This window comes from Calidris pugnax, unplaced genomic scaffold (assembly GCF_001431845.1).
Source record: "Calidris pugnax isolate Ruff unplaced genomic scaffold, ASM143184v1 scaffold128, whole genome shotgun sequence".
In the NCBI taxonomy this organism is placed as follows: domain Eukaryota; kingdom Metazoa; phylum Chordata; class Aves; order Charadriiformes; family Scolopacidae; genus Calidris; species Calidris pugnax.
The window spans coordinates 3,293,173-3,320,675 of record NW_015090851.1 but is presented as its reverse complement, the minus strand read 5'-3'; the positions used below and the strand labels follow the sequence as shown (position 1 = coordinate 3,320,675).

At 45.9% G+C, this 27,503-nt stretch overlaps 2 protein-coding genes across 2 annotated transcripts in view; both read left to right on the top strand.

Moving 5' to 3' along the window:
• The window catches only part of PODXL2 (podocalyxin-like 2), a 33,019-nt gene extending 25,588 nt beyond the window's left edge, over window positions 1-7,431 (top strand). Inside the window, exons 6-8 of the mRNA XM_014943249.1 lie at window positions 788-849; window positions 2,558-2,737; window positions 3,074-7,431. Coding sequence (XP_014798735.1) covers window positions 788-849; window positions 2,558-2,737; window positions 3,074-3,283 — 452 coding nt within the window. The 3' untranslated portion in view covers window positions 3,284-7,431. The remainder of the gene's footprint in view (window positions 1-787; window positions 850-2,557; window positions 2,738-3,073) is intronic.
• Window positions 7,432-8,084: 653 nt separating this feature from the next.
• The window catches only part of ABTB1 (ankyrin repeat and BTB (POZ) domain containing 1), a 28,862-nt gene continuing 9,443 nt past the window's right edge, over window positions 8,085-27,503 (top strand). Inside the window, exons 1-8 of the mRNA XM_014943227.1 lie at window positions 8,085-8,268; window positions 10,159-10,221; window positions 11,639-11,694; window positions 12,710-12,854; window positions 14,788-14,947; window positions 15,874-15,919; window positions 16,929-17,045; window positions 22,003-22,118. Of these exons, the coding sequence (XP_014798713.1) occupies window positions 8,213-8,268; window positions 10,159-10,221; window positions 11,639-11,694; window positions 12,710-12,854; window positions 14,788-14,947; window positions 15,874-15,919; window positions 16,929-17,045; window positions 22,003-22,118 (759 nt within the window). The 5' untranslated portion in view covers window positions 8,085-8,212. The remainder of the gene's footprint in view (window positions 8,269-10,158; window positions 10,222-11,638; window positions 11,695-12,709; window positions 12,855-14,787; window positions 14,948-15,873; window positions 15,920-16,928; window positions 17,046-22,002; window positions 22,119-27,503) is intronic.

The window sequence follows — 27,503 nt, the reverse complement described above, 5'->3', positions numbered from 1 at the left end:
TGGAGGCCTCTAGTATTGACATATGCCTTATATATAAAAAAAAAAACCCACAACAAAACAGTATTCTAAAATGCCCCACAGTGAGAGGAAAAAAGAGCTAACATTTAAGTGGCATTTGCTGTATCAATGCCTTAAATCATTGCATCTCTTCCAAGCCCTTGGGCTGGAGAGTGTGCCAGTGAAAAGGCTTTGGTGAACATTTGGTCTTCTAAACTAAAACCTTCCTGCCATCATGAGAGGGGACATCCCCCTTCCTGGAGAAGAAAACAGGTCTGAACTCCAGGGACACAGCCAGGCTTGGCCATATCCCTCAGTTTAGAAACCTCAGAAACCAAAGTATTTTCTTCTCTGAGTAATAAAGCTTTTGTTCCGTTCCTCCTCTTACTGCTGTGCAAGTGAAGGGTGAAATGAGCCTCAGCCTCTCAATCCTCCCTGACTGTTCCTGCTCTCCTGGCTGGGAGAGCATCCTGGGAGCTGTTAGAGAAGGAGGGTCTGAGGAAGGGGTGGCTCAGTGTGGGCTGGTGGCTCCCTGGCTGAAGCCGTCTCCTGCTGGGAGTGGAGCTGTTACAGCACATCTCTTGTAGCCTCTGCCATTGTGCTGGGCACAGCACCTTGCCAGGGTGTCCTGCAGAGCAAAACACACCCACTAAGGGTTGTGATAGGTGGGAACATGAAAAATGTGCATTCCCCTGCTCCATTCTGTTGGGGATTTCACAGTGATGAGTGTATCTATCTGAGCTAACCTGAGCTGAGAGCAGCACTGATCTCTCCCTCTCCTTCTTTACAGGCGTCATCCCTACAAAAGATGTTCTCATGGCACTGGGGGATGTTAAGAGGAGCTTAGCCGAGGTAAGAGCCTGTCTGCCTGCATCCATTTGTTAAGACTAGCTATACAATTAAAATAAGCACCTTGAAAACTGGAAACACATCTCAGTCTAAGTGAGTGTTGAACCCACAGCAGGCAAACAGATGAGTCAGACACTTGGCAAACTCCCCTTCTCCCCTCTGGTAGTTGCCAGGCCATCAAACGTCTGCTCCCATTAAGGGAGTAACTGTGGGTTATTCCCTCCCTGCTTTTCTGGCTTGGTTGTGAAGCTGCTTTTTGCACGTTTGTTTTGTTGGGATACTTGATCTCACCCCTTCTGCACTGTTGCACAGCGATCCCGGTGCTGCAGAGCCCCGCAGTTTGGCCTGCTCACCCTACAGCTGATTTACATACACTGGCGGCTCTCAGTAGCTCAAGCTTTGCTGAAGGACTTGGAAGAGGTTCCTGGACTAGATGGGGCATGTTCACACACCTTCTCCCTGCAATCCCAGGTTCTGCATTTCACTCCTTTAGACAGCCACCTACTCAAGGGTAGGCAGAGGACCAGAGGCGATGGATGCCAGGCTCCATTACCAGCTGCTTCTAGCCCTCATGTATTCCCCTCTAACCCTGGGCAGCTTGGACCAGGATAGAAATGAGAACAAATTAGTCCTGCGATCTTTGACTTTGCCCCTTAGGCCTATGGGGTGTCTGGGAACTGAGGGCCTGACTCTGCTTGGGTTTTTTACGCTATTGGGTAATTCCACTGACTTTAGCAGCAGAGTTGGGCCGCTGCCTTGCTGGTTGGCTGCTCTCAGGTTTTTTCTGGACATAACAAACTGGTGCAGTTAGACAAAGCAAGTTAAGTGCTCGGTGCTGTATTGATTGGCTTTCACCAGAGAGAGTGCAAAAAGCCAACCCTCTAGAAATTGTATGACTGAAGTAGCAGCGAGAACTGTCCAGAAAGGAGAGTTCATGTTGGTGCAAGGCTTGACTTCTTTGTGCAACTGTGACCCTACATTAACGTGCATTCTACCAGAGCAGTGCCTCACCACCTGCCTCCAGCTCTATCAATAATGAAACACTGCTCGTTACACTGACCTTGTGCTAGCACAAGCTTGGAAGGAGAGAGGGAGAATATTCTCTTAAACATAATACTTACTATCAAATTGATACATAACCTGCTTGAAATCTGCCCAGAATCACTGGGACTGATGTTAGGCTTTGTTTGCTGACAATCACAAGGGGCCTGTTTCTAAGGCAGCTTTTTGCATCAGCAGGCGACTGTTCTCTTTCAGGACCTTAGAAAGACCACTATACCCTCTTAGGACCAGAGCTTTAATGGAACCATATTTAGTACGGTTTCATTCTCACACAGTCACACAGTCACCAAAGCCTCACCAAGGCTCCCATCAATGGTCCATAGTTTGTTTTGGGTATCTGAATCCTGTGCAGTTTCTCCCATGAAAGCTTCCTTGTCTTGCACATAGGTGTGATCCTTCTGCAAGTGAACAAGGTAAGATTGTGCCTGCTGCCATTTGCTGGTGTGTCAGCTTTCATGGAAGATGGTGTTAAATTTAGTCATATGCCTTCTAATCAGACAGTGTACATCCTGAGTCCCCAACCCTGGCTTTTAGTTCCTCTGCCCACAGTGATGGTCCTGCATTTGAACCCTGGAAAGTCTGAACAGAATGCTGCCTGTCTGCAAGCCAGGGAATTTAGTGAACCCCTTCCTTCCTTCCTTCCTTCCAGATTGGCATCCAGAACTACTCAACCACGACAAGCTGCCAGTCGCATCCCAACCAGACGCGTAGTGATTATGGGAAGCTCTTTGTGGTACTGGTGATCATCGGCTCCATCTGTGCCATCATCATTGTATTGGGGCTCATATACAACTGCTGGCAGAGACGCCTGCCCAAGATGAAGAACATGGTGAGTGAGCACTGGACAGGTAGGGAAGGTGGCTGGACTCTTGCCCCTCGCAATGAGGGGATTGGAAAACTAAGAGGGAGATTTGTTTTCCCCTGCTCACTTACTGGACATAGCTGGATACACTGCTGGGAGCCCATTCTGGCATAAGAGAGATGTAAACCTGTCTCTTGCTGTGCTTGTTTCCACTGCGAGGGCTGGGCTAGGAGTAGATTTATCTTTCCCCACTGACCTTGCAAAGTCCTCAGTGACACTTGTAGCCTGGTCTGATTGTGCTTCTCAGCAGCATTAAGACCTGTCCTCCTTTGTCTCCATTTGTGTTCCTCTGGTCCTTTGCAGTCACACGGCGAGGAGCTGCGCTTTGTTGAGAATGGCTGCCATGACAACCCTACCTTGGATGTGGCCAGCGACAGCCAGTCAGAAATGCAGGAGAAGAAGCCAAGTGTGAACGGTGGAAACACCATCAACGGCCCCGACAGCTGGGATGTCCTGATCAATAAGCAGGCGAGCGAGGATGTGGATGTGTTTGAGGAAGACACGCATCTTTAGAAAAAGAAGGGAGGGAACTACCCCCTTAAATGCACTTGTCTCTCTCCTGTCCTGACTGATGGACCACAGGATCAGGTGGCTTCTCAGGAACTTCTTAAAGGCTTGGGAAAGGTCAAGTCTTTGGGCAAGTTTTCCCAATAGAAGTCCTGAGCCTGCATCTGAAGCTTGGAGCCAGGAGGATCACTGAACAGAGGGAAGTGGGAGGGGTGGGTGTGTAGGTCTCTGTGTGTGTATTCCTATCAGTAGCACCAATGCTTTCATCACCTGTAAATGCACTTACTGTAGCTCTCTGGTAGTGGCTGAGAGTGGCTGGGCTTGAGAAGCAAGGCTACCTGCCACCACGAGTCCAGCTTTGGGGAGTGAATTCACTTTGGGAGTCCAGCTGGAGCTACGGCAGCCGGGTCCTGACCTTGAGATCATGTTCAGTCCCTGTAGGTGCAGGAAAACCTGTGCATTCTGGATGGAGGGGAGCCAAGACTCAGTTGATGTTCTGGGCAGAGTTTGCATTCCACATGTGAAAAGAGGTTTTCTAGTGCTCTAGCTATTCAGCTGCTAGTTAGATGAGCTGATGTTTACAGCTGGGGAAGACATCACGCTGTGATCTTATTTTCTTCCTTGAACCACAAACTTCTTCAGCCCCACTCCCTTTTTCAGCTCCACAGCTCCAAGCTGAGTTCGCAAAGTTTGAGCACTTTACCCTTGCTTGACTGGTTGCAGAGAATTCGGTGCCATGGTGCAGCATCGTAGCTGGAAATTTGCTTTAGTTGGAGAGTTGCTCAAAAAGGACATTTACCTGTCTCTTTCGCGTAACAGCCTGTGAAATCAGCAGCAAAGTATCCCTTGTTTAAGTCTCAGTTTTAGACTGGTAGGCCTTCTCCGCTCCTGTTCTATTTTCCCAGGGTAGTTTGGTTTCAGTTGGTCTTTTTGAAGTAAATATAAAGACTATGTGAGCCTTTTTAAACAGGGAGAAAAGTAAAAACTTGGAAACAGATAATTTCCTGGTCCTTTTGTTTCCTTTTCAGGATCCTGCCCTGAGGGGGGGAATTGTTTAATGTCCCATAGGTATAAATTGGGGTAACATCTTTAAAGTCACTGCATTTAAGCAAGTGTAAGAGCCCGTTCAGATGAGATGAGAATCAGATCTAAGAGCTCCCCGAAGAACATTTCTCAGGCATGCCTCAGGCAACTTCGAGGCTTCAGCTCCCTGAAGAGGTGTGATAAAAGGCACTGGAATATTCATAATTGTTCTCTGAGCCCTGCCTAAACCCAGACTCAGAACTACTGTCAAGCCTGAAATCCCAGAATGTTTGTTTCTTCTGTCATGGAGGGATTGAGGGACTTGCTTTGGTCAGAGGCAACAGTGTTCTCTCTGTTACCATGATCTGCATGCTTGCTTACTGCGAGATGCAGCTTCGTATTTGGTCTTTAAGGGAACCTTTGTACAGAAAAATCCCCAGATAAGCAGCCTGATGCTGAGCTTGTAAATCTATCCCTGTATGTATAGATACTTTTAGCATGTTCACCCCTGATGCGAGTGCCTAAAGTCGAGGTACAAGAGTCTGTTGTTTCATTTTGCATAGCGCTTTGCATACAACCTGAATCACAGATCACCTCGATGCAGGACCACGTCGATATCAGTCTGTTAGGGATTCAAGAAAGCTGATAGCCTTTGGTTTCCTATCCAGATTCCAATTTTCAGTGTTTTTATTCTGCCTCCAGGCCTTTCCCCGTGTTGTGTAGGGGATGGTGACCATCAGCTCCTTTTGTATCTCGTTGGTAGGGCTGCAGAGATGCTCAGAGGAGTTCCTTCTCCTGGCCCAGCAGTTGATAATGGTGGCCCTTCTCTGACCACCCCTCTCTGATGGCTCCTGCCGAGTTTGATGGGTCTGTGCAGTGAAACTGCACAAGTTCAGTGGCTGTGCTGATGGCACTTTGGGGCTCACAGGATTAAATGCAAGTTGTTACGGCAAGTAAATTTAAAGCATGGAGTTAAAATTTGAGTTTGTATAGCACTTAGCGTAATGGGGCCTGGCCTGGCTGTGGCCTTTAGGCAGTTTCACCATGTAAATGTTTCTAAATCCACTAATCCTCATTAAATACATTTTTCATGCCCAGTGGCTATTAAAAAGATAATGCCACCAATCAGATGTGAATCGGTTCACCCACAAAACGCTCCCTTACTGCACTTCATTGCCAGGAGCTGCTTTGCTGCCCTGTGTTCTCTCCACTTTACTAATTCAGAGAAACAACAAAGTGCTGATAAAGCACTGCTTCTGGCTGGGCTTAGCACCTCCCGATCTAGTGTGAAGTCTTCAAACTTTAAAGAAACCAAGGGGGCTATGCAGGTTTATTAATAAGCTAGCAAGTTATCCTTATTTGGTCTTCTGGCTTCTTATGGCCTGAAGGTTTTTCCAGAGACTCTCTTCTGCGTCTGGAGCATCCAGGCAATCTTCAGAGTCTCTAAGGGTGGCTGTCATGAGGCTGAGAACAATTTTCTGCTGTCTCTGACAGGGTGCACCTGGATGTATGATCTCAGTTTAGCTCCAGAAACCTACTGGTTGATAGCATTTCACTTTAGTCTGGTGATACTTTTTATACCTTTACCATTTGTTTTTTCTCTGTATAATTTTTTTGCACTAGGCTGATCTTGTTAAGTCGATTGCACTGTTGTCCCTCTCCCACCAGCCTTGCAGAGACAGCTCATCTTGGGGGACCTGCGGGCTGGGGAGCGCTGTAGAGAGGCTGTTGATAGCCCACTTACCCTGTTGGGTTTCCAGCTCTGCACAGGGAGGATTTAAAGAGGAAGAGAAACTTTGTCTTAGCATTTGTAACAGGAAGCTTTTCTATCACCTTAATGTAGTTAAACTTCTTTTTAACAAAAACTGTCAAAGCTGGACTTCTCAGAGCGGTGTGCCAGGCGACAAAGCAGGTACAGGAGACAAAGCAATTCCTAGAAAAACTGTTCTCCACCTACTCGGAGTTCACTCTAATCCCATCTGCCAAACGTTTGATCGCACTGACACCTGGTGGCTGCTGGGAGTTGGAGACAAAAACTTTAAAAAAAGGACTTTTTCCCCCCCTGTGAGCTCTGGGTATCTGTTTGCTGTGACTTGCCGAGGACAGTCACCTGCTTTAGTCATGGGGGACTGCGGGACTCGCCTGTGAGCAGAGGGGCTCACACCGGGCACATAATGGTTGGTTTGTGTGAGGACATCCCTGTCTGCAAAGCAATGAGACGGGACGTTCCCTGGAGTCATTGGTCTGGAGGTCCTGGGTAGCAATACAGGTCTCAGCCCCATCTTCCCCTTTTCTCCTCTCCTTGCCCCCTCTCCTCCCAGGGAGCACAGCCAGAAAGCAGAGGTTCTTGAAACGGAGGTGGTTCTTCAGAGAGAGCATCAAGTGCTGGTGTGAGAAGCTCTGCAACCCTGGGAGTACCGGCGATGGCATTGGCTGGATGCACGGCCGAGATCAGAGTGGCTCTCCATCTCTGTGGGACGGTGGCCAAGCTGCAGATTACTCTCAGGTGTTGCCCAGATGTCTAGCACAGCACCTAGAATGTGGAGTCCAACATGTGCTAGGGCTTTGCATCCTGCAGACCACCTCGTGGTGTGTAGGGTGTAAAGACACAATGGCCCAGTAACTGTGCTGTGGAGTATGTAATGCGGGTTGAGAATACAGTTTGAGATACCACCTTAAGGATCCCTCTGGGGAAAGGATGCGGTGTGAAATGGAGGTACATCATCCTATGGATTATTGCAGTATGACCTTGGAGCATCGCAGCGGGATCCCACTGCAGGCACTGCCCTCAGCAGCTCGTCTGTTCCCGTCCACCTTGGCAGCCACGCAGGAGGACCTCCCTCCTTCACAGAGGGTTTGGGGCAGCTCGAACAGTCAGAGACAACAAGCACCTTCATCCGTGCTGGCTCACAAGAGCCTCATGGGCTCATCTCAGCTGACAGCCGCGCTCCCAGCCCTTCTTCTCAATGCCCTCGTTCCTGCTGGACCTGTGCTGTCTGCGAGCCCTGGCCCCTGCTGGGGACTGCTGCCGGAGAACGCTTAGAAACGCTCACGTCTGGCCCTGGAAGTGACAGGGTTGTGGTTTTGTTTTCTTTGCAATAAAACGCACCTCCTGGGTGTCTGAACACTGACCCGAGCGTAGTCCTTTGCCTGAATTCACGTCTGCCACATCTCTTATGTGGTGGTTAACCCTCTGCTGGGATGGGGGGTGTCAGCCTCGTGTCCCACCCCTCAACTGGGGGAGCCCACCCCAATTCTCCCATGGCAGGCTGCTGTAGATGCCCCGAGCTGTGCCAGTTGCCGGGCTGTGGGGTCCCAACTCCCCCCCGGGGGTGATGGTTCTGATCCCATGGGGTGCCCCCCATACAATCCTCCCCGGACCTCTCTTCCCTGCCAGGGTGGCTTAGCATAAGGCTCTGTTCCCGAGCAGAGCCCCTGCGTGCCTGCACCCCCCCGTGTCCTGCGTGTCCCAGAGCAGGTGCCCCCCATCCCACACCTGCTCTAGAGCTGGACTCCACGCAACTGGGGGAGCTCAGAGCCCTGCCACGTGTTCCAGACACCCCTTCCCACACCGTTCTGGACCAGGCTTCCCCCAGGTGCGTTGCAGAGCAGCCCCCCGTGCTCATTCCCGAACAGAACCCCCTTTCCCGGAGCAGCGGCACCCCCAGTTACACCCGTGCCCCGCCCCGCTCCCATCCCGGGCGGCGGTTGCTCCTCCAGTCCGCAGGGGGGCGCTGCGCGGCGCCGCGCCAGGCGGGGCCGCTCCGCCCCGCCGCCGTGTTTACATCCGCCGCCCGCTTCCGTCCCGCCGCTGCCCCTCCGGCCTCTTCCACCGGCCCGGCCCGGTCCCTTGCGGCTCCCCTCCGCTCTCCGCGTCAATGCGGCGCCGCCGCCCTGCGGCCTGCCCCGGCCATGGACACCAGCGACCTGTTCATCAGCTGCAAGAAGGGGGACGTGAGCCGCGTGCGGTGAGTGGGGCCGGGCCGGGTGAGGCGCCAGGCCCGGGGCGGGGAGGGGGGGCGGTTCCCGGCGTCCCCCCGCATGAGCCGCTGCCTTTAAGCGCTTTAATCGCTCCTGGGAAGCGGGGACGGGCCTGGCCGGTGGGAGCCCGACGTCCCCGTGCCGCGGTACGATCTTGCGGCCGCCCCGGGGGCCCGGAGGCCCTGCCCGGCCTTCCCCTGGGCGCCGGACCGGCGGGCTCCAGCAGCCCTGGGTCTCTCAGGGCAGCCGCGGGGCGGGAGATACCTGGGGTGCGAAGGGGAGAGTTTGCTTCTTTATCAATACAGGCGCCTTGTTTTTCCCCCAAGGAAGTGGGTGTACACCGAACCTTTGCTAGTGCTCTTAGGTTTGCTGTAAGGTTTGCCCATTTTCTTAAAGTTCAGGCAAATTCTTAAAATGTGAATATCAGGCAGCTGTTGTGTACTTCATTGGCATGAATACTGCCTATGGCAGATGTTCTTGCAAAAGTTTCTTCTCATCAGCTGCTCTTTCTCCAGCATTGGAAGTTGTATTTACCTTGGTAGGAAGCTAGATCTCTGGGCAGTAATAATCATGAATATATTTTGACACGATATGCTGCAGACCGTGGTAGTATCAGTGAGAAATACCGGGCTGCTTGTATTGAAGCAGTGTGGCTTAGCTGCAATGGTTTCAGGTCAGGAGTCAGATGGGCTTGTTGTCTGCAGGGTGAATGGATGTTGTAACACGAAGGACCCACATTTCCAACAGACTCTTCTGCTGCATCTCATGGTTTGAGATTAAGTATGCTCTTAGCCTTTGATCCTCCTTGATTCTTCCAGCTACCGACATGTGAATCTTCCCAGATAATCAGAAATAGCCTCTCTGTTTAATGAAGGATGAACAGGCAGACATATGAGGTCTGGGGAACATTGGTGGTCGTTGTTTATTCCTATTTGATAAATTTCTTGCGAGCAGCAGATTGCAGCTTTACTGTAGAAAGGGGGACCCTGCAGGTGGCCTTGCAGTGGCTTAAGATGACCAGCATTGAAGTGATAGTGGAGAAATGGTCAGTGTGGTAATACTGTCAACGCAGAGGGGACAAGTTGACCACATGGGCTGAGTGGAAAGGACCTGAGTTGCTTGGGATTTTAAATGTGGTCAGAGGAAGCTGAAGTTTGAGACAGGAAAGATGGAGTGAAAGGAGAGGCTGATGGGAAAAACAACTTGAGAATCTTTGTGAAGGCTCGGGGGGACTTTTATATACAGTTAGGTGAGATGGTTGTTCCAGCTGGGGACAAGCTATAGCAAGAGCCAGGCTGTGTAGGAGATTTATGTGCAAGACAAAGGCCGGCTTCTGGAGGTGCCAAAGAGGGAGCATTGGCAGCATTTGGTGTAGCCTAATTGTGCAGGACACGGAAATGGCAGGAATTAAGAGTAGTCTGGAGTGACACTGATGTTTTCACTTGTGGCAAGAAAAGCCACAAGCAGGATGGGAGTCCAGCCTTGGCCTCGTAAACATGGCTACTTATTTTTAAGCGTCCAGGCTGTGAGTGTTGTAGGAGAAAGCTGAAGTTACTGCTGAAGTGCTTAGGCTTCTTTTGTGATTTCTGCCCTGTAAGGGGTCAGCAGGAATTGAGTTTGATTCCTCTCTTTCCCCATGTGCACCACTTCAGAATGAAGAGACCTGTCAAGCCGTGCTGCAGAATGCAGCTCCTTGGGTGGAGAATTTGACTGATGCTCCTTCAGCCAGGGCTGACAGCTCCCCAAGTTGAATGCAAGATCTTGTCATACCTGTGGAAGTTACTGTATAAACTCAAAGTTACATCTTTTGAAAGAGGAGAATATGACTGAGTGAGCAGCTGCATGAAGTTATAACTTTGCTCTCCCTTTTCTTCCAGATACCTTCTTGAACAGCGAGATGTGGAAATTAATGTCCGTGATAAATGGGACAGTACACCTCTGTGAGTCCTGCAGCCTAGAGCGCTGGCTGGGCAGGAGGGGAGGCCTTTTAAAGCTCTTTCTCACTCTCTGCATCAGCAGCAAGGAGCGCTGTTACAAAACATCTGGTTCTGCTTTTTTGGAGATCTGGCTACATATTTCCGCTTCTCTTCTCTGCGAGTGCTGTGCTAAATGTGTCTTTGTCTCTTCATCTGACTGATGCTTGCTCTAGTAGTGAGAAGGGTGATTAATTTTGTGACCAAATTATCTGGATTAAGCAGTCTGTTCTTGGCCCGATTAGGCTTTTTTTCACACCAAAGTCTATGGCATTCTGGCGTGTCTTTTTGGGGGGAGGCTTGGCTTGATGAAATTCAAAGTGACTGTGGGATCACTGTCTGGCAAGGCTGTGAACGTGCAGCAGGTAGTGAGGAATCCCTGTGCTGGTGCTGAGGAGGGTGGTGTGAGCTTTTTACCTCCTCACGTACACAAACACCATAACCCCAAATGTCCCTCGCTTCCTTCTTCTTCCTCCAGCTTTATATGCTGAGCATGGCACCATATGGTGTGGAATATCCCTTTGGTCAGCTGTCCCAGACATGTTTTTGTGTGCCCTGAGCCTACTCATGAGTGGAGTGATGTGAGAAGCAGAAAAGGCCTTGTCCCTGTGTAAGCGTTGCTCAGCAAGAGCTAAAATATCCCTGTACTAATTGATGCTGTTCTCAGCCCAAATCTAAACCATAGCCCCGTATTAGCTACTGCAAAGAAAATTAACGCTATCCTTGCCAACACCAGCAAACCATTCCAAAGTGCATTCAGACATCTGCAATATATTTAGAGTATGAAATAACTTCCCCAAGTAAAGGTAAACTAACATTTGCCCGCTGCAATGCAGGTTACAGGATTCCCCTAGTTTGTAGGACAATTTGAGATCCTTGTGAAAGAATCCTGAAAGGCTTAGATCGTGAAAGAGAAAATGAAACTCATTTTAAGTAGAGCTTTGAGGGGTGGATTTGCTGTATATCCAGTGTGGGTGCTGTTCCCTCGTTATCATCGTGTGCAGCAGTCAGCCTGACAACAGAAGGAGCAAGGAGTGTTTTTTGAGAATTCAGTGGAATTGCTGAGTGCCCGTGAAACGAACTCCACGAAAATGAGGGTGGATTTGGCAGCTGGTGGTACAAACAAAGGTGCTGAACCCTGACTGGGACCTTGAGATCTCCTTGCAGGACAGCGGTGCCTAAGAGTGCTGGGAACAGATCCTGCTTACTCTATTGCAGGGCTCAATTCTGTGCTATTCGGTAGCAATTCCTTGCTCCTATGAGGACTTATCTTCTAAGCTTATCAGGACTGGCTCCGTGCTGAGGTCTGCATGCTGTAGTGTGCCCAGACATTGAATTTTGCTTCCTACTGTGTCTCTAATTTTCTTTCTCTTGTTATTGTCAGGTATTACGCTTGCCTCTGTGGACACGAGGAGCTTGTACGCTATCTTCTAGCCAACGGTGAGCAAAAGTGTCCCGGTTCTGGGTACAGTATCTTTCTCCATCCTGGTCCCTAGGGATTGTATATCCTCCTAGCTGTCCCTTGGGGCATCTCCTTCTGTTACAATCGGCCATCTGATCAGTGATCTCAGGCTGCAGTGTGAGCCCTGAACGCGCTTTCCTGGTCCCTTTTGCAGACCATTTGCTGCTTGAATTTGCTGCAGGGAAGCTTTCCTTGCTGACTCAAGGCAGCATGACTTTCTGAAACCACAGCTGATGTTTTGCAAGGGTGCGTTGCTGTTGGGAGTGTGCTGATGTAAGGATTGTACTTCATCTGAAGAACTCTCTGTAAAACTTTAGTGTAGTCTTTTGATAGCCTTGCTTTGGAAACAGGACTCAAAGGTGAAATGCAAGGGCTTTACTGACCTCAGACAAAGCAAGACAAATTTTCCAGGCCAAGTGGCTGCCAGTTTAGTTCCCAGGACCCAAATTCCTTAGGTAGTGGTGATGTTCCATGTTCTGGCAGAGGAATAGGAGTGCAGGGTAAGATCTCAAAAGGCTTGTCTCTTCCACAACATTCAGAGCATCTTAATCAACCACTTGTGTAATTCTAAAATAGCAAAATGCAAGTGCCCTCCAAATGTCTAGCAGGGTGTGACCTAAAGAGGCATCTCTTGCCTTGTGCAAGACAGAAGTGTTTTTTTGGAGGAGCTGTTAGAAGTCCCATAAGTGATCATACTCTGTGTGCAGTGAGATTCTCTTCCCAGAACACTGCTGGAGCCCTGCTGAGAGGCTTATTACCAGGGTAGGCTTAAATGAGTCATGACTTCTTCAGAAAGGGATTTTGCTGTGGGAGAAGAGCTTTAGGTTATACACATGTAAGGGGAGCTTAGTTTTTGTAAATATGCTCAGTAGCATAGGGGATCACAGTGAAACAGGACATCAGCCAAAATTCAAAGTCTGTTGGTGACTATTCAGGGACACTTGAGAAAGATGTAACTCTGCCTGCTGGCGTGTACCTGTGGTCATTTTGCAGGCGCGAAATGTGAGGCAAACACTTTTGATGGGGAACGTTGTTTGTACGGAGCCTTGAGCGACGCCATCCGACGGCTGCTGAAGGAGTACAAGCAGATCACGGCGAAGTGCATGAAGAGAGACTACTATGATGTCTTCCTGCAGCGGTAAGCAGATGAGGCAGCTCCATGTGCAGCTCATTCTGTCATCCTTCCTTAGCTGTTAACCTGGATATTCAAGCTCTCTGTTAAGGGCAGACTTGAAAGGCAACTGATTGGTACTGTCTAGTTCCTGGACTTAGAGAGTTTCTAAGGGATGTTCCGTTGTGCCCTAAGGGAGGACTTGCAGGTATGTCTGCATTTAAAATATAGCCTCCAGTGACTTAATTACAGACTCCAGGGCCAACAGAAAACTGGTCTTTCTAATGCAGAAGCATTAGACTGTCATCCTTGACTGTCAAACCAAAATCAGATCACTGGAACTGCATCAGAGATTTAGGATAATGTCAACTGAAATTAAGTTCCAAGCCTGAAGAGCTATAGCCTGTGAGCCGAGGTTTCCAGCAGTGAAAATAGGTGTCTTGTTTCTGAGAGAGAGCACCTTAAGAAACCTCAAAGTGACTTACAGGGACAGTGCTCAGCTCTTTCTTTTTGTTCATTAAAATGTGTTAATTTTATGATGTTTCTGGTAGTTGCCTGTCTCATCTTGTAGTCTCAGCCTAGAGCTTGAGAAGAAGCCCAATGTGCTCTAGGAGTACAAGAACAGTGTAAATCTTCTTGCTCTTTTTTCTACCCTGTTAGTTCTGTTGTTATGGCACAGAGTTGGTTGTTTGTTTTTTTTCTTCCCATTGGACTAACTTAAAAAAAATAACAAGCAAACCAACAAGGTTTGAGCATCTGTTTCTTCAAAATTGGAGAGCAAATAAGTCCTAGAAAGATCTGACAATCTTCCCATTACTACAGAGTCGTAATTTCTGATGCTGCAGGGAAAGAGAGGAGGAAAGAAACTCATTTATCTGAGTAAAATCAGATTCTGCCTTTCAGGGAAGTAGAATTTTGTAGGTTGATTTATCACTCCCCTGGTGAGTTTTTGGCTCAGGTGATGGAGGGTTGAGCACGTGTGAAAACTGAAATGTGCCGGTTTTCCCTTCTCATTCCAAACAGAACTTGTGTTAAAATTGAAACAAAGGACAAGAGTTGGGGGCAAAAAATAACCACCTAACTGCTTCTATTGCATTTTTTGGGCAAGACACTAGTAGGAAGGATGTTCTAGTAGCAGGAAATTGAGATCAGCATTCAAGACCCTGCTCTGACACCATCTCCTTGTGTGACCCTCACACCTTTCTGTGCACCAGTCCTGGGCTCTAGAAGGAGTGTGTTGCCTGATGTCTGCCTGATTTGACCTCTTGGGGATGTTTGTGAGGATATGTATATGCAAGGGGTGACAGGCATTAGGAAATACTGGTGATGGTTGCCATAAACTCTAGAAGTAGCAATTTTGCCTTTTAAAGCATGAGTGCATGGGCACACAACAGTAAACAAGGCTTCATCACTGATGTGGTAATTGCCTGCATTTCATGCCTGTAACATCCTTCCTTCTTCTGAGGATGGTGACATAAAGTCCTCTCCTATTTGCTCCATGGTTCAAGTGTGCACACTGACACTGCCCAGAGAGCAGGAAGGTTGCACCTCACTTCGTAGTGGGCTAATTCTTTTTGAAGGTTCATGATTCTGTAGACTTTTTGTCAGCTGACAGTTTAAAAGCAGGATTAACCTTTAGAGAAGCGTTTGGAGGGCAACAAGTTCTCTTTAAAATCTGTTCCCTGTGTTCAGGGGCTCACCTGAGGCAGGAAGGTTTCATTTTCCAGCATCCCTCTTGTGCTAACAAAACCTCTTTGAATTGTTGGAGGGAGTGAGAGATCTCAGTCTAGAATGTGATGTACCAGCCCCCGTGCTGGTCTTCGGGCTGAACAGGGACAGACTGCAATGTCCAGAGGCATTTGTTCATTTAGACCTAACTGTACCTTGTCCCCTACTAGCTTTACCCTATTCTTTCCTTTCTCATTCTGCAATGAATTTCCCCTCTCTTTGTTCCTCACAGGTTGCTGGAGCAGGGTTACCAAAGTGACATCGTTTTCATTGTCCATGGCAAATCCTTCTGTGCCCACCGCTGCATTCTCGGCGCTCGCAGCGCCTACTTTGCAGAAATGTTTGAGACCAAATGGAAGGGGAAGAACATGATAGTGTTGAAGCATCCACTGGTGAGCAAGGCTGAGCTTCCAGCGCTTTCCTTTCTTTTTTCCTACTCACCCAGTTGAAACAGGAGGACGACTGGAGGGTTAACTTCTACAGTGAATAGCTCCTGTAGCTCAGAATGACCCTAGTCAAGGAGGGGCTTGTGGAGGCACTTTATGCAGTAAAACAGTGTCTTACTGGGATAACAAAAGGCTGTAGACTGCATACTTCCCCTTTGTTCCCTCTGTCATGGGCTCAAACGTATCTTAATTAATTGCAGTAGCAGGTAGCTGTTACCATCTGCCAGCTGCGCCACGACTCCTCTGTGGCATGAGTTTAGTCTGTCTAATTCTTGGTGGACAGGTGGTCTGTAGTGAAGACATCACCTCCATAATTGGCACTAATTGAGTCCCTTTTGTTGCCTTTGCAGCAAGAACTAAATAGGCCATAAGTGCATTCCATCCGTTAATCACCAATACTCAGGCATATGTTTCTATAGCTTGATTGTGGCTGTGCAGAACCTCTTGTGACAAACATACTTCCAGTTTCTCAGGACATTGCTTAAGTCTCTCCTCTCTCTTTGTACGAGAACACATCTTTCCTCTCAAATTAAGAAGAGTTGGAAATATTTGTGACCGGTGAAAGACTGGATTTTACAGAGCCTGTGTTACAACTATCTTTGGATAGTTATATGGGCTCTCTGTTATTCAGGTCTTGTCGTCCCAGGGCACATGGATTACCATCAGTTGTTCCATTTAAAGAGCTCTGTGAGGCAGGTGAGGTGGCAGCATTAGTTACAGGAGGAGCAAGGAGATTGGGAGCACTGTCTGAGTTGCTTTTTAAGTAGTGTTTCTTTGATTTGTTCAGGATCATGTTTGTCTCCAGGAAAGTTTCAAGCTCGTTACTAAGTTCCTGGGAATTTTAAAGGTAACTTTCTTATGTTTTATTTTAGATTAATCCAGCAGCCTTTGGTGCTCTCCTGCAGTACCTATACACAGGTAAGTGACTTACTGTCTGGTTTATGTACGTGTGGCTGGTGGGCAGCTGTCTGTCTCTGCTGTAGCACTGTTTTCAGTGGCACACGCTTACAGACAGACGTGTTTGGGTGCACCAGTTGCCAACACATCCTCTCTGCTGGCAGAAGGGGAGAATGTGAGCAATCCCCAGCTTTTCCAAGTTGTTTGTACCTTTTGCCAGTTGTTGTCTTGCCAATAACTATTCAGTCAATTAAAAAAAAAATAATAGCTTAGGTTGATAGGTTCAACGGATGTGGAGAATGTATTTTTAACTTAAGGAAGGTAAATCTGTCATCTGAGATAACAGTCCCATAACATGGTGAAAAGCCAGGTTCCCACATAAGACATTTTCAGTTTGGCAGACCTGAGCAACGTGTGCCAAATGTTTTTACTACTTTATAATATTTTTTCTGAACAGAAGTTGATCCTAAGCCTTCTATGAAAATGCCAAATGTTATATTGTAGGCACACTAAGTGCTGAACTATTTCAGGCCAGGAGATGGTGCTAGAAAATAACTTTATCTTCAAGGCGCTCCTTCCCCAGCCCACTGTTCTCAGAAGTGTTCCTTGCCACGTTTTCAGTGATGGTAAAAGACTCTGAGATGAGAGCTTCTGGGCCTAAAGTCTTTTTTTACCCAAAGCCAGGTAGCCAATGGTGGCAGTCATGTATGCTGCTGTTGTGCTGCTATTTTTTCTTTTCTGAGGAATTAGATATATTTTGTATAACCTTGTTCAGTCTTTGCCCTCTTGATTGAAGCTATCAGGATAGACACTGGCAGGTGGGAATGTAAATTAGATGCCAAACTGAGATTCATCGAAGCGGTGGGGTACCAAGTCTTAGCTTCTTGGACTGAGTGCTGCATGCTGAAAAGGGAGGCAATGTGTCTGATTACTGAATTTCTGTGCCGTCAAGTCTTCAGTTCTTCATTTTTGCTGTTTTTACACCTAAGTGGTTTGGGTTGAAAGAGCTGGCTGCACTTCTCTTTGGCAGGTCGTCTTGATATCGACGTCGAATATGTAAGTGATTGCAAGAGGTTGGCCAAGCAGTGTCGGCTGCAGGACCTCATAGATGATTTGGAGACCAAATGTAAAAAAGTCTATGAATTTGGTAAGCATTTTATTTGCTGTTGTCTCTGCTGTGCCTGTGTGCCCTTTCAGGGAGAAAGGAAAGTGTGATGGTGGATGTTTCATGGTGCCCTCGGGGCTTCCAGAAAATGATTGTTTTATGGGATTCCCATGTTTGCATGATAGTTTTCAGTCATGGGCTCTCTGTAGGGCAGCTGTAGTGGTTTCTGACACATGCTTGTTTATCATTTATATTGAATGTTTTCATTATAGTAGGCAGTAGGACTTTGCTGTGGTTGCCACACATTCAGTGGAGCACTGTGGGGTACGTTGGGAAGTGCCTTTCAGCAGAGAACTTGTTTAAATCCCCGGGGAGGTAAAATATGTACAATTAAAAGTCCTGTTCTGCATTTATCTGACCCCTAACCAAAGTAAAACGTTTGATAATTGGCTCAAAATGGATGCAGAGAGAGATATAACACTTTTCTAAAAGCAGAGAAGTATTTCTGAAAGCATGTGTGCATTTATAACACTTGCATGTGCCAAACCTTGAATGACGCAATCCTCTATTTAAGGGCTTTTTGTTATCCAAAGAGCTTGTAATCATGACATCAGCTTATTGTATGGAAACCAACAGTTGGAGTTTATCATTCATTCCCTTAGTTCAAGCTAAGGGACATGTGAAGAACAATCAAAACAGCACAAGGAGGACAAATCAGTGTTAGTCATGAAGTAAAAAAATTACCTTGTAACAAAACCTTCAGGCTGAAAACATCTGATTCTCATTTCGTGCTCCGAGTTAACTCCTTTACTTCAGTCAAGTTAGTATTGGTTTGAGAAGAGAATCTAGTCTGTAGCTTTTAAGTCAATAACATCTTCTTCCTTTACCTAAGAGGTAGGGGTGTAGCTATTCCACTGTGCCCTTTTGAATTATGAGTTCTGATTATTCAGCTTCCTGAAGTTGCGGGGCTTTACAGATAGAGACAATACTTCTGGCTTAAGAAACTCCTTATCTTGCAAATCACATGGAAGATACTACCACGTGTATGTCTCCTCTTTGGAATGTGCAGTTGTTTTCTGGTGGTGGGGTACAAGGTCACCGTGGTACAGCTGTGCCCATGTAGACCAGGGTGCCAGTCCATATGGAAGCTGTATCGTAATTCTTACCTCAGCCATGTAAACACAAATGTAAACGTGCATCTGAAGAGATTAGAAATACAGTTCTTAGTTTCTTGCTACAAACAGTGTAACATAACAGTTTGTGTATTAAGTGGTGGAAAAAGGGAGTGGTGGTGAATAACATGAATAGAAAATAAAAGCTATTCAGTCAGGTAACAAAATTATCTTGTGGCATGCATCTCAGAGTCACCCAGTGAGATGCTGGAGATCTCTTTTTTTCCCCTGTTTTTTTCCTTTTTATCTTTCTTCTCTCAGGCTCTAGCTGAGACCCTGGAGTGACCATTCTGCCTTAATACATCAAGTTAAATTCTCATAGTAGATTGTGGGAGGAAAATAAACTTGATAGCTTGCTGGCTGTCTGAAGCCATTGCATATTAAGTCACTGGCAACTTAACGATCCTGAAGTCCACTGGTTAAATTTGTCAGCTGCAAAAAAGCTGACATCTTGGTGGGGTTTAAAAGTGGAAAATGGTGAAGTAACGTTTCAGGTTGGTTGGGAATTTCAGATACAAGCTCCACTTAGAAATGTAATATAAAGTTACTGGGTGGCACTGGCGAATAATTCAATTTCTGTGTTCTTTGGGAGGGAACAGTTCTTCATTTGTGAGGTCTGACAGAAGACATAATGAATGGGTGGTGTAAAGCTCTGATGGAAGTACTAGGATTGATTTTATTTATGACAGGTGGGATTCAAGTTAATAGATTGATCTATTAGACGTTTGTTTCAGATCTCATGAAGAAGCCGTGAAAATTTGTTTCTCCAGGTAATGATATATATATAAGAATTACAGAAGTTGAAAATTGGGAAAGAACTTAGATCACATCATGCCTGGCGCTTGGCAAAGCATTACTGTTCCCTCTAGGGCAGTAGGGATCTCTGCTTGTTCAAAGTGCTGTCTGTGGAATAGACAGCTGATTCAGGTCTGCAGAGCAGGATCATGTCTTGCATCTGTATTATAAAGTTGAAATGTGCCTAATAAAACAACATGAACTCAAGCTTGTGCAACTCCAGTGGGTAATTGCAGTCTCTATAGTCTCATTATCTAGAGTAAAGGAGCATTTCAAAAGCACTTAGTATCTTGGCATGCACAGACAGTAGTTTGGGATTTAGAAAACCCTGGAGAGGATGACCCACTGCCTTCTGCTGCACCTGAGACAGACTTCATTGTGAATGCTTGCTTATTTTCCCTCTTGCGTATGTTGTGGCCATAACAAGAAAAAAAAACTGTTTTGGTGTTTGGAAGAGCTCAGACAGGGTTTGTCCAGATTAAGCCGTAATCCTTTCTTTAGAAGTGGAGGTATTTGAAAATAAATGTTCTGCAGTTATTTCTGCAAGTTTTAGGGCAAAAAGGTTGAGAGCAAGGTTTGTGATGCTTGCCTTCATAGTGGAGGCACTGGACGTACATCATCTGTGGTTATAGCTAGTGGCATTGGGAGGAGGATGTATAAAGCAGGTATCTGAGTGTGGCATTGTTTTGGAAAGGTTTGGGAATTTGGTGGGGTTTTTTGTGGCTTTTATTTTTTGTGGTGGATTAGCTCAATTGAAACAAAAGATTACAAAGAAGTATTCAGCAATGGAAACAAAGGCAGCTGATGAATTGGTGGGTGACGTTCAGTGTTACACAGCTGGGCTAGAGTGGGAAGAAAGACAAAATCCTCCATTCTCAACTGTAGTTGGGTTATTCCCTCCAGCTCCTTGCATTGTTTTTGTTGCTCTTTTCAGAAAATGCTTCTTTCCTACTTCTTGCAAGAAGGTGATGGTCACTGCTTGCTTGCAGCCAACAGCTTATTCCTGCCCTGTCACTTTGATTTCTGTTGTTTCTGTTAGGAGGGAGTTGCTTGTGATACCAAGTGCTGTGTGCTCTTGGATTTGAGAGACGCAGTATCTGAAATGTCTCGTGGTAGATGTGCTTCTCAGACAAATCACTATTCTTTCGCGTCACTATGAAAATGCATAGATGCTTTGTAGATCCCAAGAGAAGAACTCTTTCTCTTGACTACTGCTTAATACTTGCTGGGTCCATTAGCGCTTACAGAGCCTGATTGATTTGGCAACTGTTACAATAGGCACTACACAAATATAAATGATTCTCTCTGCTGTAAAGAATTTCTAATTGCACAGGGAGAAATTTCCTTCTCACACACTGGTCTGTAAGTGGACAGGGCTCTTTGAGAAAATGCACTCAGTCTTGTTTGTTTTGGTGCCAGGTCTCCTCTTGACTTATTTACCCTGGAATTCATCTATCTAAAGGTAGTGTTTAATGCTAATATGAGCAGCCTGTCTCCTTACTGGTGTAGCAATGGTGGCACCTGACTGTCTTGTACTGGTAAATTATCCTTCCATTTCCAGTATCCTTCTGGGATATTCAGCCTGTTTGAGGTACAGTGGTGGTATATCTGAAGGGTGCAGCCGTAACGTGGAGGAGGGGGTGGAGAACTTGTTTTGTGGCACATTGTGGTCTTGTTTCGCCCACGGCCCAATGGAGTCATCTGATGGAGCTCATGTAATGCTGTGCAAAATATCAGGAAAAATGAGGTCTCAAGGTGGCGTGATTCACCTGTGAGGGGTTTCAATGCAGTGAATCATGCCTGTCAGAAATGCTTCTGAATGCTTCAGCACGGGCCGCTTAACTCTTTTGTCCTTGAGAGTTAACTCTGCGTCTCTCTGGCTCTCAACAGCATCTCAAGCCTTCCTTATCACAACTTTGCATTTTTCCAGTGGTGCTCCATCTTTCTTTGCATGCTTCCCTGTGTGCCAGGGACTCTTGAAGGTCTTACGTGCTCCAGTCCTCACCCCAAAGCATGCTGAGCTGAAAACAAACCTGGGGTAGTGAATTGCAGGAGGGAGGTGGCCAGAAAGAAGTGCCCTGTGCAATGGCAGCGGTATTGTAACACAATAGCTGGGTGTACTTTGGACTGCTGCTTGTTTGAAGTTAAGGGGATTGGCTTTGATGAGCTCCACAGCAGCTGTGGTCGTAGCAAGACCACAGTATTATGATCATGTGTTTTGCTTCTCCTTGATTAGGCTGGTAGGGTAAGGCAGGAAGACATACTAGCTATGAAAAAGGCAAATGAAGTTGCCATCTCTGTATGCTTTATCTGATTTTTTTGGTGGTGATAACAATGTTTATTGAATGTTTGCAAACAACACAGGCATGATCAGGAGTCCAGGTCTTTTGGGGGGTCTTTGTGCTTTGGGGATCTACAAATAGAGTAGAGAACAGGCTCGGGTGTACAGAACTTATTACCTAAACAAGAATAAATCCCTTTGTTCCCTGGAATGCAGTTAGAATGACACAGCTGAAATGGGAGAGTACATGGCCGAGCAGAAAGGCATGGAAGCAGCTTTGTTTTACCTAAATACTCCTTGGTGTAGGCTTCACCTTAGGTGACACTGTCAGTGGGAGGGGTGGTTGGCTGGGGGAGGCGTTGTATGAGTGGCTCCTACAGGGGACAGAGGCAGCCTGATCAAGGGTCTTCAACTATAATTGACGATGAAGGTTGCAGCGAGAAACCCTTGAAATATGCTGTGGCAGCTTTGTGTTTGCCACTGTTGATATTCCAGCACAAAGAATTAAGTAGAAGTTTGAGGAGAGACAACAATATGTGCATCCCCTTCCAGCCCTGCTCACCAGTTGTACTGAGGGGTGCTGTGTGCATGTTTATGTCCAGGAATCATATGGGTTTGCAGTAAAAAGCTAAACAGCAATAATACTGATGTTTCCTGGAGTGTCTTTCTTTTCTCTAAATAGGAGAGAATGTTTGTAGAGGAACTTAGGCATCTTTGCTCTTTTTTTTTTGTTGTTTTTTGCTTCTTCCAGTCTCTTCCAAGCCAGGGACCTGTGTGAAAGTGCTGACGATTGAGCCCACAGGTAACTGCCAGCTGCAGGAAGATCTGGCTCTTCTAGCAGACTGCGCCCTGCCAGCCGAACTGCGGGTAGGGAGCATTTCTACTACTTCTGGTCTCTGTGGGGCTGTGATGTGTGTTCCACGTGTGTTCAGTCGCATTATCTCCATTTGAGTGTAGTGCTCGCTTGTTTGCTGGGGCTCCAAATGCTGAAAGCCTTTTATTGCTTGGAAATGCGGTAAAATTGTTTAATGAGGCTGTCAGTGCTGGTTCTTTTCCTTGGATTTTTCCCCCAGTGGCTATCTTGGTAAACAAAACCCTTGCCATGCGGTTGGTGGGGATTTCCCCATTGACTATAATGGGACAAGAATTGGCCCCCAGCTCATTTTCCTTCTGCCTGCCATCCTTCTTGAGTATCAGAAATGCTTTATCAGCAGGAATTGGTAACTGAAGGGACATACAGGTGGAAGATGGCTTGCTGGGCTTGCTTGCTAGGAACTGACACCCTGCAGTGGAGAGGTGCTTTCAAACCCTGAAAATATTTCCAGCAGAAATGTGGATCACTCTGAAGCAAATGTAACTTGACTGGCAATAGATTTGCTTTTCATAACTACATCTTGTTGACCCTTAAAAATAGCCCACAGACCACAGGTGGGTGATCACTATGTTAAAATATCATCAATATTATTAGTTAGGCTCAGATATGTGAATCTTCTCGTTGCAGAAGAACAGGATAAATATTCATGGTCTTCATTCTCCCTTCATTCTCCCTGCATCTGTTATTTTCTACGATATCAGCAGATTCACTTTGCTCTTATGTCTGTCCTTTTTTTTTTCCCCCTCTCTCTCATACCAAGCGCTGAATTTAATAACATGAACTCATTTTTGGAGGCTGCTGTGCCCAGAGATTGTATGACTGACTGATGTAGCAAGGTTTATTGCCTTTTTTCTTTTTGTCCCCTGGCACAGAGAGCTTGTGTGTGTGCACAGAGTGTGACTGACCTGCTGGATAAGGTTTCTTACCTGGAAAAACCAGCGTGTTTTGTGCTGGTGTTTAGCACATATTTCTCTGAGTACTGAGCGCTTTATAGAGGGAGTTTTTCTCCATGAAGTTTCCATCTACCAATGTGGAAATCTTTGCTACATCACTTGCCTCCCCTAAATAATTATGTCTTTATTTGTACATTTCTGTACAAATGTACACATTTCTGTACATTTCTGCTTTTCTGTACATTTTCAGGCTTTAAAGGGAGGTAATGCTATAAGTAGGCCTCAGACTTACCTCCCCAAAAATTAAAAAAAAAGGATTATGGACTTCAAAACAGTGTAATTTACGTAAATCTTAAGTTACTTCACAAATAAAAAGAATACTTTCTGTTTGATTGCTTGTTCCCAGACCTTGATGTCTTCCTGTCAGTTTGAGCTTTTCTTCTCAAAGATTAGAAACACTTCCCTTTTAATTCTTTCCTGCAGAATAGGAGCTGGAAGGAAAATATGAAACTTGGAATAATAAAATCATCTGACAGCACTATGAATGACTCTTTGAGCAATGATTTTCTTGCTGTGTCCATAGACCAGAAGGAAGGCAGTTACAGCAGCATTAGACTTGTTATGGCTGTAACAGTGAAGAGGGCTCACACCTGTTCACTGGAGAATTTGTATGGATGCACAAGTGTGGGTGCTTTGTTTAAGCCTAATAAATTCTAAAAGATTCTTGTTTTTCTCTCTCTCTCTTTTTTTTTTTCTTTTGTTAACTTACAAAGACTATGTGGACAAAGTTCTTCATCCTGTTGCCATTTATGTCTCATTCTAATGTTTGCAAATAGTTCAGTTTTGCAAACAAGGGAACTTTGTTCTGGGACAAGGGATTCACACATCTTCATTCTTACACGGCTTGATGCTGTACAGGGAATAGTATCCAAACTATGTAACCTGAGATGTCAGGGACAACTGAATAGTCATGTGCAAACATCCGTGTTCTCGAGAAAAACGTACATTTTTTCCGGCCTGTGCATTGCAAAATAGATATTCAGCTTCTGGATAAAAGCCAACATTTCTTGATGGCATTTCAGGTAACGATCAGAATTTTGCAAGAGATGTTCCGGGCTGCTACATGGCATGTAATGCCTTATTACGTGAAATTGGGATGTAAACAACTTTTTGTTTTACTATAAACAAATAATTTGCATTTTGGTATTTGAATGGTGCAGAAAACTCTATGCATCCCAATTTCATAGTTCAGTAATATACTATATGACTAAAACAATAATTACTATTTGATATCCAATCACAGTTTGTTATTAGTTTTTATAGTAAGACCTATCAATTCTTTGTACTCTTTAACATGTTTATAGTGTTGATACCTTGTTTCTCATTCCTGTTTATACTTGAAAGCCTTTTCTCTTTCAGTGTTTGTTTTTAGAGGTGTGGTTGTTGTCTCTATTTTGTTTTAAACTAATAACAACCGCGATTGTTCTGACCACAGCAGCTGCTTCTTTGGTTTGTTGCAATTTAGCAGTGACAGATTTAAGTAAAATACCATCAAAAGCCAGGCAGCTGTCAAAACCATGTGGCTTTCCACTGTCTGCCCAGCTCTTCATCTTCTGTCTGCCAGGTGACCTCTGAGTTAGAGACTCCGGGGCTTCCAGTATATGAGACTGTAGGCACAGTTTTTCATTACCTTTTAACTGAAATCTTATTTTCCAAACCAAGATGAAATCAGACTTAAAAGGATCAGAGTTTGCCATGAAATGATTACTGTTCTCTCCATCTGTATTGACATTTGGTGTGGCTGCAAAAAATGTGACCATGTGTCACTTTTGGGGTAAAGCTAAATCTTGTAACGTGTAGCAAGAACAGTTGGAAACAAGTAGATGGGTTCCATGGTGTCTGTCTCCAGGCCTGTGTTGTGTGGTTGTCCATGGCAGTTATTCCTGTGCTTTGCTTTGCCCATTTGGCACAGGCAGATTAACTGAGCTATTTACAAGATACTTCCAATTGGGTTTTGTGGTTTTTTTGGTTTTTTTTTTTATCCAATCCACTTGCATCTGGTTATGTGCTGGTAATCTTCTCTTGGATCACTCACCCCTGTATTTTGTGTTGTAATTTATTTACAATTTTCTTGCTGAGATAATCTGGCCAAGGTACAAATTGCTGCCAGTGATTTGTTTTGTATGTTTTTGCCTCTGGCAACATTTCTATTTAAGCACTAATAGCAAATTCGTAGCAGCAGTCCTCCACATGTGATGGCTGGAAGATCCTGTGAATGTTGAAAGCAGTCGTATGCTATAGAGGAGTTGAGAATATTTCTGTATTGTGAATGAGTTACTGTGAAGGTGTTTGCATCTTGTAGGCGACTGTTCTGTGCTTCCTGGACAACATACTTAACTTTGGCAGCTGTGCTTTGCCTGGACAGGGCAGGATGCTCCAAGAGGTTGCTTAAATTGGGGAGGGTGGGAGGAATAAGCCTGTTGTTTTTGCAGGGAGACCCTGAAAGGGAGATATAATTCCTCAAGCGTGACGAGGGAGGAGAGTGGAAGTAGTAAAGACTTAAAAGGGAAAATTCTGCAAATCCACTTCATGCTGAATAGGAGAGACAAAGACATGAACCTGCTTTTGTAGTAGGAATTGGAAATGACCTTGTGAACCTGAGCACCAGAGCGGGGATCAGGCAAGGCTAAAGGCAGGAAATTGAGCCTGGAGGAGTTTGTAATTCAGGAGACAAACTGTGAGACGAATAAAACTCCCATGTCCATTCCAGAGGGATGGATTCCTTTTAAAGATTTACCTTTGGACAATGAAAGGGAAGAAAAGAAGGGATGCACATAGGAGATGTGGGGTTTATGTCTCAGTTAAAATGCTTGTGCTACAAAGAATGGCATCTTATCAAAGCCTGTTTCTAGGTTTGTTTTACCTGTGATGTGCCTGCAAAGTGCCTTAAAAGTCACGTCAGAATTTCTAGGAGAGGACATAGAAGCTGTGTGTGTAGGGTGGGGGTAGCAGCAAGGCAAACAGAGCGGGCAGTTGGATCGTGACTACTAGCAGTTGTAACGAGGTGCCACAGAGCGTGTGGCTGCAGATCCCAGACCAGTCTGTTCATTGTCTTGTAACACGAGAGACAGATAACAGCAAGAGAGCAGCCTGGGGAATCTACAACTGGGACTATCCGATCTCATCTTCAGTGCTGGAGGTGTCCTTTGTGTTACAGATGTATGAAAAGCAGGTAACAGATCAGGTTGGGTGTTCCTTGAATTACTGCATCTCTTCTGGGAGAACTCCCAGATGGAGAAGGACTCCCAGGGGAGAGGTGCTGTGGAGAGGCAGCGTTCCTGTGACAGCCACACGCACAGTGTGAATGTCACTGGCCTTACTCGCCTGTGAACAGGGACCAGAAGCTGCCAAATGTTGCTGTGGACAGACAAAGAGCCCGGCAAACGGGGCCAGATTGCCATGTTCAGTGGTGGTGTGAGCTTTTGCCAGCTTGGTGCCTTGCCACATCCTAGAACCTGCTTTGTGGGAGAAGCCCCACTGCATGGGAAGGGAGCTTGGCTGAGAGCACCAGCCCGATACACTGCCAGTTGTGTCTTTGTTCAGTTTGGGAGGGAAGAGTCATCTGGCTCCTCAGTAAAGCTGAAAGTTAGTTGCTTTCAGTTAGGAAGGAGGCAGGCGTGTTGGAAATGGTGCTTAGGTATTCTGCGCGTGGGAGACCGATCTTCATAGTCTTCCCCAGTGCAAACTTGGGATGTAACTTTCTTGGATGAGAGACAGCGGTAATGAACTGCTCAGCACAGGCAGCTCAGGGGCAAGTGTTCAGAAAGCAAGAACCAGGGGAAACTTTGGGTTCCAAAGATTAATTGTCTTGGTTACATGATGTTAACATAAACTTTTTTTTTTATAATTGAGTTACCCTGTGTAACTCAATAGGATTAGGTGAAAGTGAAAATATCTGGAAGTGTCACTTTAAAATAACATAAGGCAAACAGATTTGTGTGTGTGTGTGCTCATGCTGTCTTTGTTGGCATGGGGGACTGGGAGGAGGTGTGTTGGTGTTAAAATAATTCGCTGGAGTATTAATATTCCAACAACACTATCTTTGGCTGCAAATCAAATGAAAAATTTAAAATGTGCTTTAGAAATGTTGGATTATTCAAGTGAGGCAGTAGTTGTAGCCAAACTGCTTCAAACTGGTGTGTACATCTATGTAATGTACACGTTACTACATCCACCTGTACATCTACACAGTAAAGGGATGGTCCTAAGCTCTAGTGTGCTTGTGATACCCACTACATGAAGTAAACTTCACCTCTGCTTTGTTATCTGCCTTGTTAGGTGGCACAGAAAAGTTTTCCAGCGGTGTATAGAGGCTCAGGGAGTTTCCATGGAGAAGGGAGGCAGATTGTAACTTGTACAAGGAATATCTCATATCAGGAGTGTAAGGACTTCAATTCCTCACATTGAAAACTTTGTTCAGAGCAT